At 48.8% G+C, this 18125-nt stretch overlaps 1 protein-coding gene across 2 annotated transcripts in view; it reads right to left on the reverse strand.

Annotated features, from left to right (window-relative positions):
• Positions 1–2764: 2764 nt before the first annotated feature.
• TNR (tenascin R) overlaps positions 2765–18125 on the reverse strand; it is a gene marked incomplete at both ends in the record, with an annotated part of 29865 nt that continues 14504 nt past the window's right edge. The window contains 14 exons of one of the 2 annotated variants that reach the window (XM_084211217.1): positions 2765–2884; positions 3301–3464; positions 4935–5096; positions 5841–5937; positions 6838–6989; positions 10008–10140; positions 11106–11236; positions 11906–12049; positions 12340–12453; positions 13106–13249; positions 13759–13878; positions 13979–14248; positions 14805–15068; positions 15181–15270. In XM_084211217.1, the coding sequence (XP_084067343.1) occupies positions 2765–2884; positions 3301–3464; positions 4935–5096; positions 5841–5937; positions 6838–6989; positions 10008–10140; positions 11106–11236; positions 11906–12049; positions 12340–12453; positions 13106–13249; positions 13759–13878; positions 13979–14248; positions 14805–15068; positions 15181–15270 (2105 nt within the window). Of the gene's footprint in view, positions 2885–3300; positions 3465–4934; positions 5097–5840; positions 5938–6837; positions 6990–10007; positions 10141–11105; positions 11237–11905; positions 12050–12333; positions 12454–13105; positions 13250–13758; positions 13879–13978; positions 14249–14804; positions 15069–15180; positions 15271–18125 lie in introns of both variants that reach the window. The other variant, XM_084211216.1, reaches the window with a different exon arrangement.

Here is an 18125-nt window from a genome sequence, read left to right on the forward strand (position 1 = left end):
AAAAAAAAAAATTAAGGCAATATAGAAAAATAACTTTCTGGGAAATTGTATCTTGTTTATGGTCAATGTGAACAGGAGACAATGACCCAAATGAACTGGGTCATCATTGCTGGTTGTGTGCCTGGGCTGGGGTTGGGTTATCACCAGGAGAAAACCATGATGTGTAGAAATCTTTCCTTTAAAAGATTGTAGCAACTTTCACCAATGCCATGGAAAGGCACCATGCTGGTATCACATGAGGGGTCAGGGGCCAGCACTGATGTGTAATACATTGGATATTGTCCAATTTCACACCTGACTATGCAGTTGGGTCAACTGGGCTGACTCATCCTGGTTACAGGACTCGCACAAAGGATGGCAGACATGAGGAGGGAGGGAGAGATATATGTCAGTAAACCTGTTGAGAGAATAATCAGCCTTTTTGAGGATATTCTTTTGAACCTCCTAGAAAAACTTGGCAAACTTTGATCTTTTTTCAAACTTTCTGTTTGAGTCTTACTTTTGAAAAGAGAGGTTTCTTGTCTTTCACTTGACTGTGAATGATAAGTGTAAGTTTCCACTGACATCTCTTCCTTTCTCCTGGCTAGGTAAGAAAACAGCACCATCCACTGCCAGTCTCTGCTGGTTATAACCACTGCTCCATTACAGCTTTTGTTGGGATATTTCTTCCTACAAATTCTTGATGGTTTGGAGAAAAATTTACTCTGCTAGTCTACTAAAAGCCTTCTTAGGCTTTAATCAGTTCCATTTGCTGCTTTTTGTTGGCTTTTGGCTCTTAAAGTAGGGTTGGGTGCTCAGGAGGCGTGACATGCCACCATCTGTGACAGCAGCCATGTCCTGCAAGAGTTGCCATCATCTGCAGCCTCTGACTCACCTGTTCCAAAACTGGTTCACTTGTTGCCTGATTTGATGCCAAGGGGAAGTAAGAAGGGACACTTCACTGACATATGAGATGTTGCTGAGCATCCTTTCTCCAGGCCAGCTTGTAAGCTGACCACATGAAGGACTGGGCCCTATAATCTTGACCTCCAGCTGTGATTTTGTGTGCCAGTATATGCCATGGAGAAGGAGGCTATGTTTCTCATTTAATGCTCTTCTTCAGCTCTGCAGCCATCGTGAATAACGTCAGAACATTAAGGAGTGTCACCACAAAAGATACACTGGCCTGAATTATAAGCTACTGCAAAGATGCCTTTATGTTGCCATCTGAAAGATGTTTTTGAGACAAAGCAGCTTCAGTGTGACAAATCCAGATGAGCAGTGTTTAGCATTCCTACTGTTCCTTTGGCTGCAAATGCAGTGATGAGCTGCATTGTCCTTGGATGCAGGAGTCCCTTCTTGGAGATCAGGCCAGTGACAATGCCCAGCATTGACCAGAGTCCTTGGAGAGGAGTGACAAGCATGGTGGTCATTTGGGCTGTGTGGAGATGGGGACAATGACAACAGGGCACAGACAGAGCTCTCCAAAGGGTCCATCTTCCTTGAGTTAAGGATGGGAAGAGCAAACTCACTAATTCTTCCAAGGGCCTTGAAGTGCTCCAAAATCTGAATAGAATCCCTTCCAGGAGGGGAAAGAGTTGATTTCCTGTTAGAGAGCTGGCAACACCAAGGCACTGAGATTTGTGTCCCTCTTGTGATGGCATTGAAGAGGGATGGTGTAGGAGAAGGAAGGAAATGGGCATTCCTCAGCTTGCACTTCTCTTGCCTTAGCTGCGTTGTCGTAATTCCCTGTGTGGGTGGAGGGCCATGAACAGGAGCACCTGAGCTGTGACAGCTGCTGGCTTCAGGTTGGGCTGCAGTTGTGGGATATCTTTTTATTGCTGCTCCTCCTCTGAGACTCTTTTGTTTGGGACCAGTGACCTCAGTGAGAGGATGGAATGTAGAAATAACAGAGGGAATGGGTCCCAGATTTCAGGACCACAAGTAGGGATTCTTCTCCCAAGTCTTCTAATTTAAGTCCTTTCTTCTCCAGCAAGTTCAGCATAACCCAGGCAGGTGTCATGGACCTGGAGTGGGCTGAGTTCAGCTTGGAGGAGTGGATAATGAAGGTTGGGGCTGGTGGAGTAGTTCTTATTCCCATACACCTCATGCACACAGGGATGACTTTGTGGTGGGACCAACACGTGAGCTGTGGACTCTCTGCAGTTTGCCTATGTATGCAGATATTTGCCAAGCCCTCCTGTGAAAACTGGGGACAGGATGAGCCTTTGCTCATCCTCACTTGGTCCCCAGGGGTCCAGAGCCTGCATATAGGGGAGAGATGGGCCTCTGCCTGCTGGAAGAGTGGGTGTCTACAGGATGGCACCAAGCTTGGGACCTCCCTGCCAGGAGGGGACAGGGAGGCAGGGAGAGGACGGGCATCCCTGGCCATTGCTGAGCTGGAAATGGCCACACCAAGGTACTGTGGGGAAGGTTTCTGCCACAAGCCCCGTGACAAACATTTCTAACGGGGTTTGCTGGGGATTTCTATGTCTTTTAAAAAAATATCAAAAAATCTGTCTCTTTCTCTTTCTTCTCATGTTAAGGGCCAGAGTATTGGGATAGGGAGACTGGAAATTTGGTATTTCTCTGGGACAGATGCAAAGCAATGAGGTCTTTCCTTTCCCATGGCCTTTCCTTGTGCCATGGTTCCCTCCAGCACTTGCGAGGGGCAGCTTGCTATCTCAGACGAGTAGTAATTTTTTTTTTTCCCTTTTCATATTATAAAATACAAACAAATGACAGAAAAGGTCAGGTGGTGGGAGGCAGGAGGGCTTCAGCTGGCTCAGAGCTGTAGGGACCGTCTCTTCCTCCCAGAGATGTTACGGTGGTTGTAAGGTCGCATCTTCATTTCCACAAAGGGGATGGAGAACTCGTGGCCTTTCCAATGGTACCAGTTAATCCCCTGGAGGGGAGAGAAAGGCAGAGGGTAAGGAAAGACCCTAACAAGAAGCTAGAGTGGGAGAGGAAGGAAACAAGGCCAACTGGTGTAGAGAAGCCAGAAGGAAAAACTTGCTATTGCAAGAGCCCCCCTGCTTCTATGGCTTGATTGTTTTTTTCCCACTGCTCAAAGGCTGGTCAAATTTCATGTAGGTAATTTTTTTAATCTAACACACTACAGCAAATGACTATGGCAGGGTGTGTGAGAGGCACAAAGCCTGGTTGGCTTGAAGGTGGCTCCCTTTGCTCCAGCTGCTGTGGGGTCACACCACCAGTTCTTACCCTAATGCACCAATCACACCACCCCAGCCCTAACCTAGGCTTGCTGGCATGCTCCCCTGGAAGGAACTGCAGAGGCTTTCAAGGCAGCTGTGCCCTTACCTGGCTGTGCCGGGACTCTCCGTACTTGCCGTTGAGGTTGGTGCGGTGGCAGTTCTTGTACCACCAGGCCCCTTTGTAGGACATGGCACAGTTGGTCACAGCAACATCATTGTCCCTGTCCTTGGTGGAGAAGGGGCGTCCCTGGTGATAGGTGAGGGAGTCTCCTGTGGAAAGAGGTGGCGTGAAAGGTGATGGAGTCTGTTATCTGGTCATTTCATAAGGAAATTGGGATATTCTGGGTTTGTGGTGACTGTTCCAATCAATGGCTCCAATAGCTGACAGTCTGGGGATAACTGGAATTAGCTGGAATAAATGGATAATTGGATGTTAACTGGAATTGTTCGCAACTGGTTCATCTGAGGTCCTCTGCTGTCTGTTTAGGATCAGTGCAGACCATGGCAAATCTTAGAGACTTCTTGGCTTTGTCAGGTAAAGTGCTTGGATATGTGTTTGGATCTGAATTTCGGTGTTTCAGAAATTATTTAAATCCCATATTTTGGCATCCCTGATTTCCCAAGGCTTGGTTCTGCTGTATAACTTCAGGATGCTTTCAGCCTCCTTCTTTCCTGTTAGCCAAAGGGAGCTTTTTCTCTCAAAGGAGACTAAGCATTCATCTCTTGAGCCAAGATGCTTGGCCATATTTTCTCTCTTTTGGTAAAGGGAAGAAATTTTTTGGAAGGTGTGTGATGTCTTATTCCACCAAAACCTCTAACTTCATCCTCACTGGATAACTAGACAGCTGCTTTTATGTGAAAAAAAAGCCAGAGTAAAATATGGTGAATTGAGTGATGTTCTTAGAGGAGGCATTCTAAATATGCTCCTTGGTAATCCCTAAGGACATATGAAGTGGACCCATGCTGGCTGTGTGCAATCCAGCCATGGAGGGGTTATTGCTGCCATCCTTGGCAGTAGATTGGGTGCTTTGTGCCCTGGGGTTTGAGCTTAGAGCAAGTGCTTTGCTGCACACCGTCAAGATTCCTGTCACCTCTCTTCCAGTGGCAACTAACTGGTATTGAATAGGGAAATTCCTGCATCTTGGGTATGTTGTGGGGTTCTACCTAGCACATGGTGGAAGTTCCATCATGGAGGCTTGCACTGGGCATGTCTATCCCAGATGAAGGAGCTAAACTTGTACCCCTTCTCCCTTTTTGAGGAAGAGATCCCCTGTGCCCTCCCTCTAGCACCCACTCCCTTCTGGTGGGCAACTCTAACTCTCCTGAATCAACCAAGTAAGCAGTTGCAAAACTGGGCAGTGTTTGGCCTTTATGTGAGGAAATGACTCAGAGGATTTCAGATTTTTCCATAGCTGTGGAAAGGCAATAAATACAGCCTCCAGCATGACATCAATAGCCAGCTGTGGCTATTGCCAAGTGAAATGACACCTCTGATGGTTGACCTGGTTATCTGAACAGCAATGTCTCTGATATTAAATATCTAATCCCCAATGGAAAATTCCATGTCCTTAGTGGGATTTATCAGCCTGGCTTACACGATGGACTGCAGGAAGGCAGAAAGGACTATGGGTGTTTTTTCTCGCTCTAGACAAGCGAGATTTCACGTTGGGATTCCCTTCACAGTCTTGGACCAAGCAGTCACAGGATTTCCCAAGAGCCTTACTGGCAAGGAGGCTGTACCTGAAGTGCCATTGTAGTCCCCAATCCGCAGTTTGTAGAGGCTCCTGGAGTCACCAATGGAGAACTTGTCATAGTAGGCATATGCTGCCTCCTGGCCATCCCTCATGTCTATCCGCAGCTCGTAGCGCCCTTGGGACGTGATCTTGTGGATGTTGTCCAAGCCTGTCGAGACAGTGAAACACCCAGTGAGACCTGGTGCCCAGATCTGCTCCATGAACAAACAAGGAAAGCTCTAGGCAAATTGAACAGTGGTGGGGAATGAGAGCAAGGAGAGGAATCAAAGAGCAGCAGCACTTGTAGTGAGTTTGTGTGTCTCCTGGCACTGCTGGGGTCTGGATATCTGTTCCCACTCGAGCTTCACTTCTCTGTGTCTGTGAGCAGTGGGTTCAGCTTCAGATTTCTTCATGCTGCTGGAGCTTGGAACATTCAGCTCTTGAGCTCTGGTGCTACTTATGTTGTTGTTAAGCTCCCATACAAGCTAGAGTGTGTTTATGCTGCAGGTCCCTTTGGCTCATGCTCAGGTTTTGGAGGAGCCCACTCAATTTCAGATCTGTGCTGTCTCTCACTCACTCCTTTCCTGCTTTCATTGGACTTTCTGGCCAGCAGTGCAACCTGTAGTCATCCATGGACAGTGATGGGTTTTGGTCCATGAAAACTGACAGCATACATACCCCCCTTCTCTCCTAGAGAGAGCAAACTAGGGAGCTGCTAACCTTCACAGTGTGCCTTTATGTGGTGTGCCTCTGCATGAGTTCCTAAAGTGAAGGGCAGGGAATGAACAGCAGGAAAACTGTCTGAGGGAGAACACAGAGGAATGTGGTGAAGGGCAAGGAGCCAGCAGCTGACACAGTGCTTATGGAACTTAGGTTTGACACATCAATGAAAGGCAACCAGGGAAGGTCATACCCAGCCAGAACTCATCCTCCAGGTTTCCAAAGCCAACCCGGTAATCTGCCCATTTCCGGAAGAAATCGGTCAGCCCGTTCTGCCGCCGCTGGAAGACCTGATGTGGAGGGAGAGCAGAGGGAAAATCATAATGATGGAGAGGAGAAACAGCTTTGCCAGGCTTTGGACACACGAGGTAAAGAGAATTATTTTTCTTTCCATTGTGCCTTTCAGGGGAGAAAATTGCAATGCCCGTCCAGTTAGTGTTAATTGCAGCCATGCAATTAATTCATGTGCAGAAACCAAAGAGATATTAGATAATGTCCAAAGCAAATCAGTGGTAAAATAGAAAGGATTTGGCCTTCGAGGTTTCTGCTTTAAGTAGTATATGGTGCCTCTGGTTTTCTAGCACATAATTCTGCTTTGAGCTGGTTGTTTCTGTGATATCCAAGGGGATGCTATGAAGCAGAGTGAGAGGGAAATTTGCTGGCTAGAAATCAGCCTTTGAGGAAGCCCATTTTTTTTTGGTTTTGACGATACATCTAGCAGGGCTTTGCGTAATGTGTGTAAGAGTTTGACATGAATAAGATCAAAGCACCGTGGCATTATTTACTTACACTGTCAGTCCATCTATGTCAAGACAAGCAGTGTTTGTGCAGCTCAAAAGCCAAACAGGCATTTGTTTCTAAAGTTCTCCTGTGCAGACTCAATTGGGGTGACGCCTGACACCCTCCATCTGCAGGCAGTGTGAATCATCCCCCGTGAAAGCTACCAGCCATTAATTTCATTTCTAGAACAATAAATCAGCTCACAGATTTTGCTCTCCAGAAGCACTGCAAACACGCCAAATAAATCAAAGGGCATTTCTCCAAGTGTAACTATTATTACCGGAGCGTGGGCCATTCCCCGCGGCGTGCGAAACGAAGCGTGTGATGCTGAGCCTGCTGTCATTCCCGTGCTCTGCTGGTGGGGGCTCAGTTACTTTGTGGTGGGGACAACGTGCCACAGGGATACTCACAATCCAGCCACCTCCATCTGTGGTCATGTCACAGTACACGGGCACCCGCTGGCTGAGGTCCCCGTTGATGGAGATGGTGTAGACCCCGCTCAGCGTGTCTCCGTTCATCAGGTGCTGGGCACAGTCCTGAGGGTTAGCAAACACACGTCCTCCTGCACGACCAAAATCAAAAAAAAAGGTAAGATTGAAGCAAAGAGACACCTTTTCCCCATGCTTCAGGCTCCACTAGTTACAATGCAGGAAAAGTCTGTCTTGGCTTCTGCGCTCCAAGTAATTCCACAAGGCAGTGAGACTTTTTATCTGCTGTCGACCTCAGAGGACTTACTGGGGAAAAAATGTGTGCATATATTAATTATTCTTCCATATGTCTTATACTGGAAGGGTGCATGGTAATGTCACAATGAATGATGAGGGATGTCACTTCTTGGACCATCTTTCTGCACTGTTTCTGAAACCCTGGGGTTTAAGCTGTCACCAGCATATTTAGACAGCTGTGAAAATACCAAAAACCTGTTCTCCTCTCAGGACTGCCAGCTCTAATCAAGTTTTATAACAGTACTCATTCCAGGGGGATTCTCCTGATTCTCCATGCCCTTGGAAATGATGGTGGACTTATGCTGAGCTAATTGTCACTTGCAAGCTGAGCAGGAATGAGACTGTGTGAGATGCTAGAGGTAGGCAGCATGGGCTATGTGACTGTGCTACAGGTGTTACCTAATGAGGAAACATCTTATTTTGTGGTCAGAGTTTAGGAGAGTCTTAATTATGACAACTATTCTGGCAGTATTGGAGTATCAACTCTAGGAACAATTTTTTCTTATTTAAGACAAAAGAGGGAAGTAAAATATCTTTTTTTTGGTGTTGGTAGGTAAGGATGATGGAATAAACAAGTGCAGAGCTGGCAATGGGGATGTGGTTTTCAAGGATGTCTCTGTAACAAACTGAGGAGGTGTGAGGGACCTTCAGATCTTCTGTGCTGAGTGTGCCCATCACAGTTGTGCAGTGCCCCATAGGACCAAGGCACAACCCTTGTCTGTTGCTTCCAACTTGGTGTATTCCCCCCCACCTTGTGACCTGAAGACTTGAAAGTCATTGCTGTGTCCAAATGTTGAAGATCATCTCTTTTTTTCTCCCCATCTTCATGGTCTGTAGCACAGGCTGGTGAGACATTGTTTGTATTTTATAGCATCCAACAATGAAAACTTCTTCAACAGCAACCACTTTGGGCTCCCCTGAGCTCTGTGGAGACTGCTTGTTTCTTAATTTATATTCATATCTTTAAGAGCCAAGGAGACCTTGAAAGACATTTCAAACCACTATAAATTATAAATACTGTATCTGTTTCTTCCTTTTGTCTCATCTGTGTACAATTCCCCAAGAACCTTATGCAAACATGAAACAAAAGAGGCTGAGCTATTAATATGTCAGGGGGAATAGAAGAACCCCGGGATGTGTACTGTAAGCAGAAGGAAGCAAAACAATTTAAATTAAGCCTGGGTAGCTTTCTTTCCTTTTTTTTTTTTTTTTTTTGTCATTAAAGACAAGTCCTTGTTCTCTGCAAAGTGCCCTGATCCATTGCCAGAGTAAACTGAATTGCAGATCTGGATGCTTTGATGAGAAATGCTGTCCATGGATTGCACTGCCTTGGAGATAGCTGCTGGTTGCTTCTGTCTCATCAATATTGGGGTAGGTGGGGAGAAACTGACTTGTTGCTAATGCCTATCTCCATCTTCAAAGCAAGTTAAATGTGTTGGATGCTGCATCAGCTGACAATGGGGACTAACCTTGCTGAGGTCTGACACTTCTGTTTGATGGAAAAGGTGCTCTCCTTGCCTGACATAAGTGGGTTTCTGCTGCTTTATCCCACCTGAGAAGTCACCCCATGCAGCTTCATCCCTGACTCCCAAGTAGCCTCAAAGATTACATGGATTTTTCTATCACCTGCCTGAATTGTACTGGATTTATGCACATGTGTAAGAGGCAAGAACAACAGGAGAGCACATTTTGTAGATGTATTAGAGAAGTAATTTATTCTTTTGTTGATGTAAATAGTTTCTGTTATCTCTTAAAAGTAGGTGAAGAGACCTTTGCATGTAACCAAGATGTGGAAGTGCATCCACAGCAGATTCAAAGAAAATTCTCCTAATTTGAGAATTAAACTGGCAGTACAGATGGGAGGAATTTTGGTGGACATCATCTGGACACCTCTCAGTGCTGTTGATGCCCAGGAAAAACATGATTGGATTCCTAGCCCTGAACAAGAAGCATTCTGCCTGTAAGTGCCCTGGCCTAGCCATGCTTTTCAAAGAGGATGAGGGACAATTTGCTTTGCATAACTTCTATTATGAATGGTTGGAGAGGACAGGAGCACTGGTGACATTCTCATGCAAGTTTCATTCTTGGGAGAGTAAGTATTCTGTCTCTGAGGGTCGTGGTGACCGTGCATGCCCACCTTTTGATTTCAAAGCAAAAACATTCCCGTTACTTTACTGCCTTAGTGGATTGTGAATGCTCAGAATGAGGGTGGGGAGGAATAATGCAATTAGATAAAGTGCTGGCTCTGCTGTCTGTGACTCCACTGGTGGTGGTGGAGATGCACCTACTTGATATTTCCAGCGATACCCCAACCCTGAAAACTTTCAAGGTCAAATTCAACAGGGCTCTGAGCAGCCTGATCAAGTTAAAGATGACCCTACTCACTGCAGGGAGATTGAACTAGATGACCTTTAAAGATTCTTTCCAACCCAAAGTATTCTGATTCTTTGGTATTTGTGAGCAATCAGATCATGTCCACAGCACGGAGACGCTGACTGGCTCCTCTCCCAGCAGCATACCTGTTGATATGTATTGCTGATTTTAGTGGGTATTTTTTCCTCTGTTTATGCACTTGAGGACAGACATGGGCAAGGCAAAGGGCCTGGTAGATGGCTCCTGGTCTGAAGCTCAAACCCCCTTGCCCTGGGCTGGCTCTTGTGTTTGAATCATGGCACCTTCATCCATTCACTTCTTGTAGCGAAGCAGCACCGTGGGTCATGGCATTGTAAGCACCCCTGTTTGGATCATGAAGGAATGCTGCCTGAGGAGGGAGGGTCCCTAAGAGCAGTCCATTCCTAGCAGTGTGACACGTGGGCCAGCCTCCAGGTGCCTGGGGGGATGCAGTGAGTGCTCACCTGTGGTGAAGGAGGTTGAGACGAGGCCGCTGCGCACGGCGTTCTGGGCAGCCTGCAGGTGCACCGTGTACTCCGTGGTCTCAGAGAGCCCCTCCAGACGGATCCAGGTGTCCTCTGCATCCACAATCAGCTCCTGTACAGGGGTCCCAGAAGGAGGCAGACACCAAGAGCAACAAATGAGAAAAGCGATGGGGAGCCTAAAGAGCAAGTGAGGAGGGAAGGGAAGCCACGAACTGCTGCAGCCTGGCTGAGGAGCACTGCATGATTGCTTAGACCCCTGGACTGAGTGAATGTGAGTTCAGCCAAAACAGCCACATTTCAGGAGTGTTTGGGTGGGGGAAAGCAACCTGGTTTGGAGACAGAGTTAAATGTTTGCAGTCTGTGTCCTCTGTCATCTGGGTCTGTTGGGGCCTGTGTGCCTTCAGTACAAGATGTGACTGATTGCCCAAGCAGTGCAAGAAATTGAGCTGGCCAAACCTGGTTATCAGCCAGTTTTGACTCTGTTGATTCCTGTCATGTTTATTTTTCTGGTTGTTGGCCAGTGCCACACAGCATTATTGGACCCCTTTTACAAAGCTGTTCTCCTCTGGCTGCTGTGAGCCAATCACACCAGCAGAGGAAATCAGACTGTTTGCCATGACGTATTTCTGATAGTGTTTGTTGCAGCTCCTCCAGACAGGCAGATTAAAAAATCAACTGTATTGTATTGCAGAATTAATTAGCTGCCTGTGCCTATCTTCCTTTTTTGCAGGAAGTGCAAATGGCCTTTTTAGCATCTCTGCAGAATAATACTCTCCTGCCTCAGCTTGCTTGTGTTTCACAAGCTGTGAATTGCTCTTGTTCCTCCAATCTTTCCAGGGAACCCCTCTATGCCCAGACCAGTAGGTGTACATCAACATTTTACCTTAGGCAGTCTCTTCTTGCTTTTTCCTATCATCCTGCTTAGCAGGAAGTAGTGTCTGCCGTTCTGGCCTCCCTGAGGCACTGAGCATCGTTCTTTTGCTCTGTTTGGCTTCTCCTGCTTATTTTAACATTCCCTGACTGAATGAGGCTCTGTGCTGTGAGGACTGAGGCTCTTTGGTGGGAGGACCCACTCACCTTCCTGCTGCCATCAGTGGATCTGTAGGTCATGATGTAATTCTCAATCTCTCCCAGGGGAGGAACCCAGGACAGCAGGGCGCTGCGGCGTGTGACTTCACTGGCTGTCAGATTTGTTGGAGGATCCAAAACTGCAAGAGTGGATAGGGACACAGGGAAGTGCAATAGTTTCTCACACACAGCCACCTCAGCCCTGCTTCCCAGCTCAGTACACTGGGATTCAACCTTGCAGCACTGAGCTACAGCCCAAAGTCCATCCTCACCCTCAGTTTCCAGACCTCTTCACCCATCCCCAGGCTTGAACAGAGCTCTGCAAACCCTCTAGAATTCCTCCTCTACTTGTGTGCCACCTTAAGGGTGACAGCTGTGAAATTCATGTGCTGTGGGGCCTGTCAAGCTGTTTGTGAGCAAAATGGGTCATTGTGTTCTTCTGAACTATGGCCTTGGGCAAAAAAAAAGACCTGGTCAGGGGTCTGCTCAGGAGACCACATCCAAGGGAAATCACTGAAAGGGATGGATGGATGGATGGATGGATGGATGGATGGATGGATGGATGGATGGATGGATGGATGGATGTTGAAAGAGTGAAAATAATGGTTGATGCTTGTTGATTGAAACTGTGTTCTTGTGTTGTGCCCTGCACTGGTATTTGGGATTGCTGTTTGTGTCCTTTTGGCACATGGCTGCCTCTGCATCAACAAGAACTAAGTAACAAGAGCTTTGGCTCAGCCTTGCTGGCTGCTTTTCCTGGGGTGAGTGTGTGGCTAGGGATGAGGGGTGAGGGGAGGGATTGTACATACGAGTGGTGAAGTTGGTGCTGATGGTCTGGCTGGTGAGAGGCCCGCTGGTGGCATACATAGACACTGTGTAGGTGGTACTGGGCAGCAGGTTGGTCAGCTGGTACTCCTGGTTGTCTCCATCCACAAGAATTGTTTCTCCTGCAACTGTAGGCAAAAAGGGATGAGTTAGGGTAGATATTCAGACTGTGTCTCTGGATTTGATGTCATGAATAAAAGCACTTCTATTGCTGAAGCACCATAAGGTACTGTGCGGCAGCGGAGCTGCAGTGGTGCTGTTCAGTCTGAAGGGCAGTCTGATTTTTCCCACAATCCCTATAAAACCCCAAGGCAAGGGCTCCTTCCCTTCTCCCTCTGTGAAGGGCTCCCACTGAGCCCATCTTTGGGATGGGAGAGAGGTTGAGGTGAGCTGAAGCAGAGCCCTGGTGTACCTGCACGGCGGGTGAGGATGAGGACGTAGCTTTCCACCTCCGACAGCGGCGGGTTCCACTGCAGCAGCGCCTCGGTGGGAGTGATGTTGGTGGCTGTCACCCCCAGGGGGACATCCATGGCTGCATGGGGGAGAGATCCAGAGAGTCAGAGGCATTAGGAGACTGGGCTATGAGCTGGGAGGGCTTCTTGTGGCATATTGCCCTGTGCCCTGCCCTGCTGCCCAGACACATGTGCCCGCACAGGAGTTAGTGCTGCCCAAGCTGGAGTGCAGAGATGTCGTTGTTTGTGCTACTCTGCTACCTGGGCTGCTCTTCCACTCTTTTCTAGATGCCCATTCTGGCTTGTTAGGGATTTTCTTTAGGCTTTGAGGAGTCTGGAGATAGCAGAAGGTTTTATTCTTGCAGCAGATGCTGTTTGTGACAGGGCTTCCCTAGGGATTATTTCTGGAAATCTGTACTCTGTTCAGGAAAGGTTGTCATGATTGCCCAGCAGCATGTTTCTGGCTTCGTGGTGCCTGGTACACAGGTTTATCCCTTTTACCCATGACTACCCATGCATATTTGGGATAAACTTTGCTGAGACACATTTCAAAAGCCCACGCTGAGGCCTTGTGAGCCCTGCTTATCATCTCCAGCTTGCATCCAGCTGGTGTGAGGTCCAGTTTGCTCTCAGACACCTGGGGTATTAGTGCAAGCAGGGACTGCCAGCCCTGGGCAGGGCTGGAGCTGACACTGTTTGGCTGTTCCCTGCCCTCCAGGAGCTCCTTCCCACCTGTGTAGGCAGTGATGGAGGCCAGCTCGCTCTCCTCCCGGCCCCGCATGCTCTTCAGCTCAATCTCATACTTGGTGGCAGGCTGCAGGTCCTGGAGGGTGTACTCAGTGGCATCCCTGGAGATGGCCATGCTGTCTGTCCTTCCTGCAGAGATGGAGCCAAGAGCTTTGACATCACAGCTGGCCCCATCCCTGGGGCTCAGGAGGGGCTTGGGAGGGGAGGGCAGTTCCCCAGGACACTGGAGGTAAGTGGGTTCTGTGCCTGCAGGTGCACTCCTGTGTGCCCATCGCTCTGCTGGCCTGGCCTTTCCAGCATCCTCAGCAAAACTAGGGCCAAGGGAGATGAGGTGGGCAAAGCAGATGAGGGAGCTGGGATTTCAGGACTGAGCCCTGAATTTAACCATCTCTGGGGAGGGCACACTGCTGGGGGCCATTCTGTGTGCCCCTCTCTGCTGAGCTGGCTGCAGTGGTCCCTTCTCAGCCAGTCACCCCATCCTCTGCCCTGGGGCCAGTCCCAGTTATTGGTCATTTTGCCCAAGGCACTGAGATGCTGCCTGGGTGAGGATGACCTGGTGGCTTGCTCGGGCCAGCAGGTGGAGGGAGGGCTGGCAGCTGCGAGCTCAGGGCATGAACAGGAGCGGTGAGGCCCCTCACCTTCGGCAGCACGGTAGGATATCCTGTAGTGGTCGAAGGCAGCGATGGGAGCGCTCCAGTAGACCATCATGGACTCCTGGGTGACATTGCCCACCCTGAGGTCCTTTGGTGCATCAATCCCTGGTGAGAAGGAGCACAAAGAGAAGCTGTGGGAGGCAGGCCCACTCGCCATGCCCCTGCCTGCCCTCCCCGGTGCGGTGGGGTGGGCGTGCCATGGTACCTGTGGTGATGGAGCCCACCACGGGCTCGGAGCTGATGGCGCCGTGCACGGCCACCAGTGACACCAGGTACTCGGTGGATGGCCGCAAGCCCGTCAGGCTGGTGTGCCTGCGGGTGCCATCGAGTGTGACCTGCTGTGCCTCCTCCTCCTCGTCCCGCGGGCTGTAGGTGAGGATGAGGCGGTCTGCTGGTGGGGATGGGTCGCTCCATGTGACGTTCACGCTGGAGGATGTCAGCTGGGAGAAGTGCAGCTGTGAGATGGGCCGAACACCTGGAAGAGGGAGAGGAGAGATGCAACCCCAACCACCTGCAGATTTTTCCCGGTGCTTGAATGGGAAATATTGGAAGGAGGTGGCAAAGCTGAAGATCTGGGCTCTCCATTGGTCTGAAACTGTGCTGGGATCAAAAGGCAGAACCAGGAGGGGGAAACTGGTGCTTTTCTCAGCTCCACCTGCAAACATCCTCCATCCCAGACCCATACAGTGGGTGATGGAACTGTCCCACTGCAGATGGTATATGTTGTCTGCACTTCATGACTGCAGACTTTTCAGCCAGAGGTCCTTGTGAGGTCCCCCAAGGCTTCATTCCTCCTTCTTATGGGCACACAGGCCACCCTGCCCACAAAAGACAGCAGAGGGCTGTCTGCTTCCCCAGTTCTGTCTTGTCAGCAAAGCAAGTGTGTTCAGTGCTGCTGTCTAAAGGGATTGTGCCACCTCACTGCTAGGGCCATCCTTTTGAGGTCAACTGCTCCTGTGTGGACACACTGACCCCAGCTCTCATCCCCACCACCACCTCAAGGGTTTTGGTGCCAGGTTGTGTTTCTCTACCTGTGAAGGCATCCACGGTGGCCTCCAGGCTCTGCTGCCGTCCCCTCTCGGCGATGATGGAGATGGTGTACTCTGTCCCGGGCTCCAGCTCCGAGAGGGTGAGCTGGGACTCGTCCCTGGACACTGTCACTTCAGAGGCCATGCCCGAGGCGGGGGTGAAGGTGATGCGGTAGTGGTCGATGGGACCCGTGGCTTTGGTCCAAGCCAGTGAGATGGACGTCTCAGTGGAGGCTGTCACCAGCAGGTCCCGGGGGCTGTCCAGCTCTGTGGGAGAGGGTGGGTGCAGAGCTTTGTCCCCATGCACAGACTGTCCCATGGGGGCACCTGAGCCATAGGAGCCAGCTGTGCTTGGAGCAGGCAATGGGGCCAAACTCACCAGTCCTGGCATTCATGGTTGCTGGCACGCTCTGCTGGCTGTCCATCACGGCTGAAATCCCGATGCCATACTCTGTTCCCGGCACCAGATCTACCAGGGAGGGCAAAGAACACGACAGGGTTTGAGAGGAGCACCTGGCAGGGTGACCTCAGGATCTGTGTGACCCCCTCTTCCACCTCCCACAACTGGGGGCACAGGAGGGCCCTCCAGAGCATCCCTGGGGCTAGCAGCTCTCCCACAGGTCAGCAGTTCCTCTGCACGTTGCAGAGGAGCTGAGTCTTTTCAAAAAGCCCTGTGGATGCCATTGGACAGGGAATTTGGGTTATTTTAGCTCAGAAATGAGCCATTTTTAAAAGTTGTTGCTGAGGTCTGCTGCAATTGCTGGCGGTGAGACAGAAGCTCTTGTGTGTGTGAGCTGAGATGGGAATGATAAAGTAGCTATATTTTTTTTCCAAAGTGATGCAGCATCAAATATTGTCACAGGGCTGGTGTCTTGGAGAGGAATAAACTATGCAGAGTAAATGAAATGCACATTTATTGGGAAAGGTGCAGTCTTTCTGGGAGCTGAATCAAGCCCTGTTCTTTAGGGTGGATATATCCTGAGGTGCCTCTCTCAAGGAACTTGGGAACTGAGCTCATCCAGCTCCTTTCCTCTTGCATTGCTTTATCTCCATGGAATATCTCCTGCCTCTGCCTGTCACTTCTGCTTGGCTGCTGGTGGCTTTATTCCCCTCTTCCCTGTGCTTCATGATCTTTCATACACAGTTAGAAAAAGCCATAAACTCTCCAGCTCAGCCTCACTGTGCCTCACCCAGGGGCAGCATCCCCTGGAGCACCAAAACCTTTCCCAAGAGGGCAGGAGGGAGGGACACTCTCCTCCCCTGCTCTTCTCCTGCTATAGTGCAGTCTTAGTGATGGGGAGAAGATGCACCTGCTCAATAAGTGTCAGAAGTATTCTGGGAAGAAGAGCCTGGCAGAAGGTAGGAGAAGGAAGAAATGAGCAGGAGGATGTAAACCTTTTCTCTCCCAGCTCTTTTGGGATGAGCAAAATGATGCTTATTTCTGTGCAAAGGCTAATTTTTAATAGAGACTGTGGGTCAGGGCCAGGCTTGCTGCACTTTTAAGTGTAAATCTTTGATAAACTCTGCTCAATGCCATTCCACACTGCTTTTCCTGCAGGTAGATGAGATTGGCTGAAAGAATTACTGGTGACATTCATACCATGGATCCCATCAGGTCCTGGGTGACTGGAAAACACTACCCCAATGGGTTTTGCACAAAGTCCAACAAGACTGGAGGACATGACTACTCTGTACAAAATGAGCTATGGGAGAGGCTCATGTGCCATCCACACTATGACTTTTTTTTCTAGCACAATGGCTTTTTCATTATTTTCTGCTATGACTAGATTGGTTTGTTTTTGTTTTTTTTTTAATTGGTTTGTTTATGACACAGTACACTGGGGACTGGAAGCAATGCACTTGTGTGATGATGGAGGTACTATATAAAAAATCACTCTGTACAATTGACTTAAGAATCTGCATCTCTGCAGCTTGCTCTGCTTGGGGTTCTTGCAGGCTTACCTAAATCTGGAAGAGCCTTGGCAGCTTTTTTAGTTTTATTGAGAAAAACAAGAGACTTTAGGCTCTTGCCATATATTCCAAGGCAAGCTCAAGCCATGGATATTGTCTGTGTGTGTCACTGTTGTGCCTCTGCCCAGGAAGGGGGATTTGGCCCATTTTTAATGCTTCTTCTCACCTAGAAAGCCAATAAATGTCCTAAAGGAAAGCTAGCAGGAGTCCAGCACTGAGTCTCTGATCTCATCCTACTTCTCCCCACGCATCCTCATCAAGAACACAGAGGAAACCAGCCCTGATGTTTTTTCTTCTTTCTACATTCCACATTTCTCAAGGTAACTGCTCTAATTGCCTTGCTGCCCTCCAGCCTTTCTTGTGACTCTGCTGCTGTGACTGCAACTTGACTTTTGGCTTTCCCACTGACCTTTCTGCTATAACTTCATATGGCAGATTCCTGAGCCCTTGAAGGTCCTGGGAAGGCAGAGAGTCAACATGGACGAACCTTTTGTCCTTCCATACTGAAGAACTTCAAGATGAATGAGAGAACATTTTTGCATGTAATTCTTTTCTTTGCTCAAAATATGCCACAGGAGCAGCAAATCCATGAGGTAAGCAGTTCCAATCAAAAAATAAGGAAATCACATCTCACATGGTGCTTTGCTGTGTTGCTGCATAAGGTGTTTGGGGCTTTCCTGGCAGTGGGAGGTGGGTGGTGTTTGCAGCCCCTATGCTGGCCTGAATAATGTACCACTTAAAGGACTTGCTCAAAACCAGCACCTCTAGATTTGGGTCTGCTTTGAGTCCAATTTGGAAAAAGGCAAAAAACTCAGTGATGGCTCCCCATCACTGCCCATGGGGGCATTGTCACCCATGGCTCTTTCCAAACAAGCAAAAAAGAGAAGGGTGGAATAATATTTTCCTGTAGATCAGCCTAAACAGACTTCTTCCTATTTCTCCCTTGGCCCCTTGCCAGCTCTGTTTGCCACCTGGACAGATGACAGTGTTGAGTCAGGGATGGAAAGAAGACTCCAGCCTTCAGGTGGGTCAGAAGGCAAAAGGGTTTAATGAAGGCAGCCAGGTCTTTTTATAATGTGGCTCCCTAAGGTGATACTTGATTGGTATCAAAGGAGAAACATCTCACACTATTGGTGAACTATGAATAGCACACTCTGGAGAACTGTATCTATAAACAATGATCACAGAAAAAGAGATAGTAATTGTTTGAATTCTGTCATCTAAGTTTTCCACAGGATTTTCCTGGGAGAACCATGTCTCTCTCTCTTCAGAGGATATATAATTACTACAGACAAATCCTTGCTGGAGGAGTACCCAGACCCACACACAGGAGAAAACGAGCTCTATCCCAAG

The sequence above is a fragment of the Fringilla coelebs genome (genome assembly GCF_963513975.1).
Source record: "Fringilla coelebs genome assembly, chromosome: 9".
Taxonomy (NCBI): domain Eukaryota; kingdom Metazoa; phylum Chordata; class Aves; order Passeriformes; family Fringillidae; genus Fringilla; species Fringilla coelebs.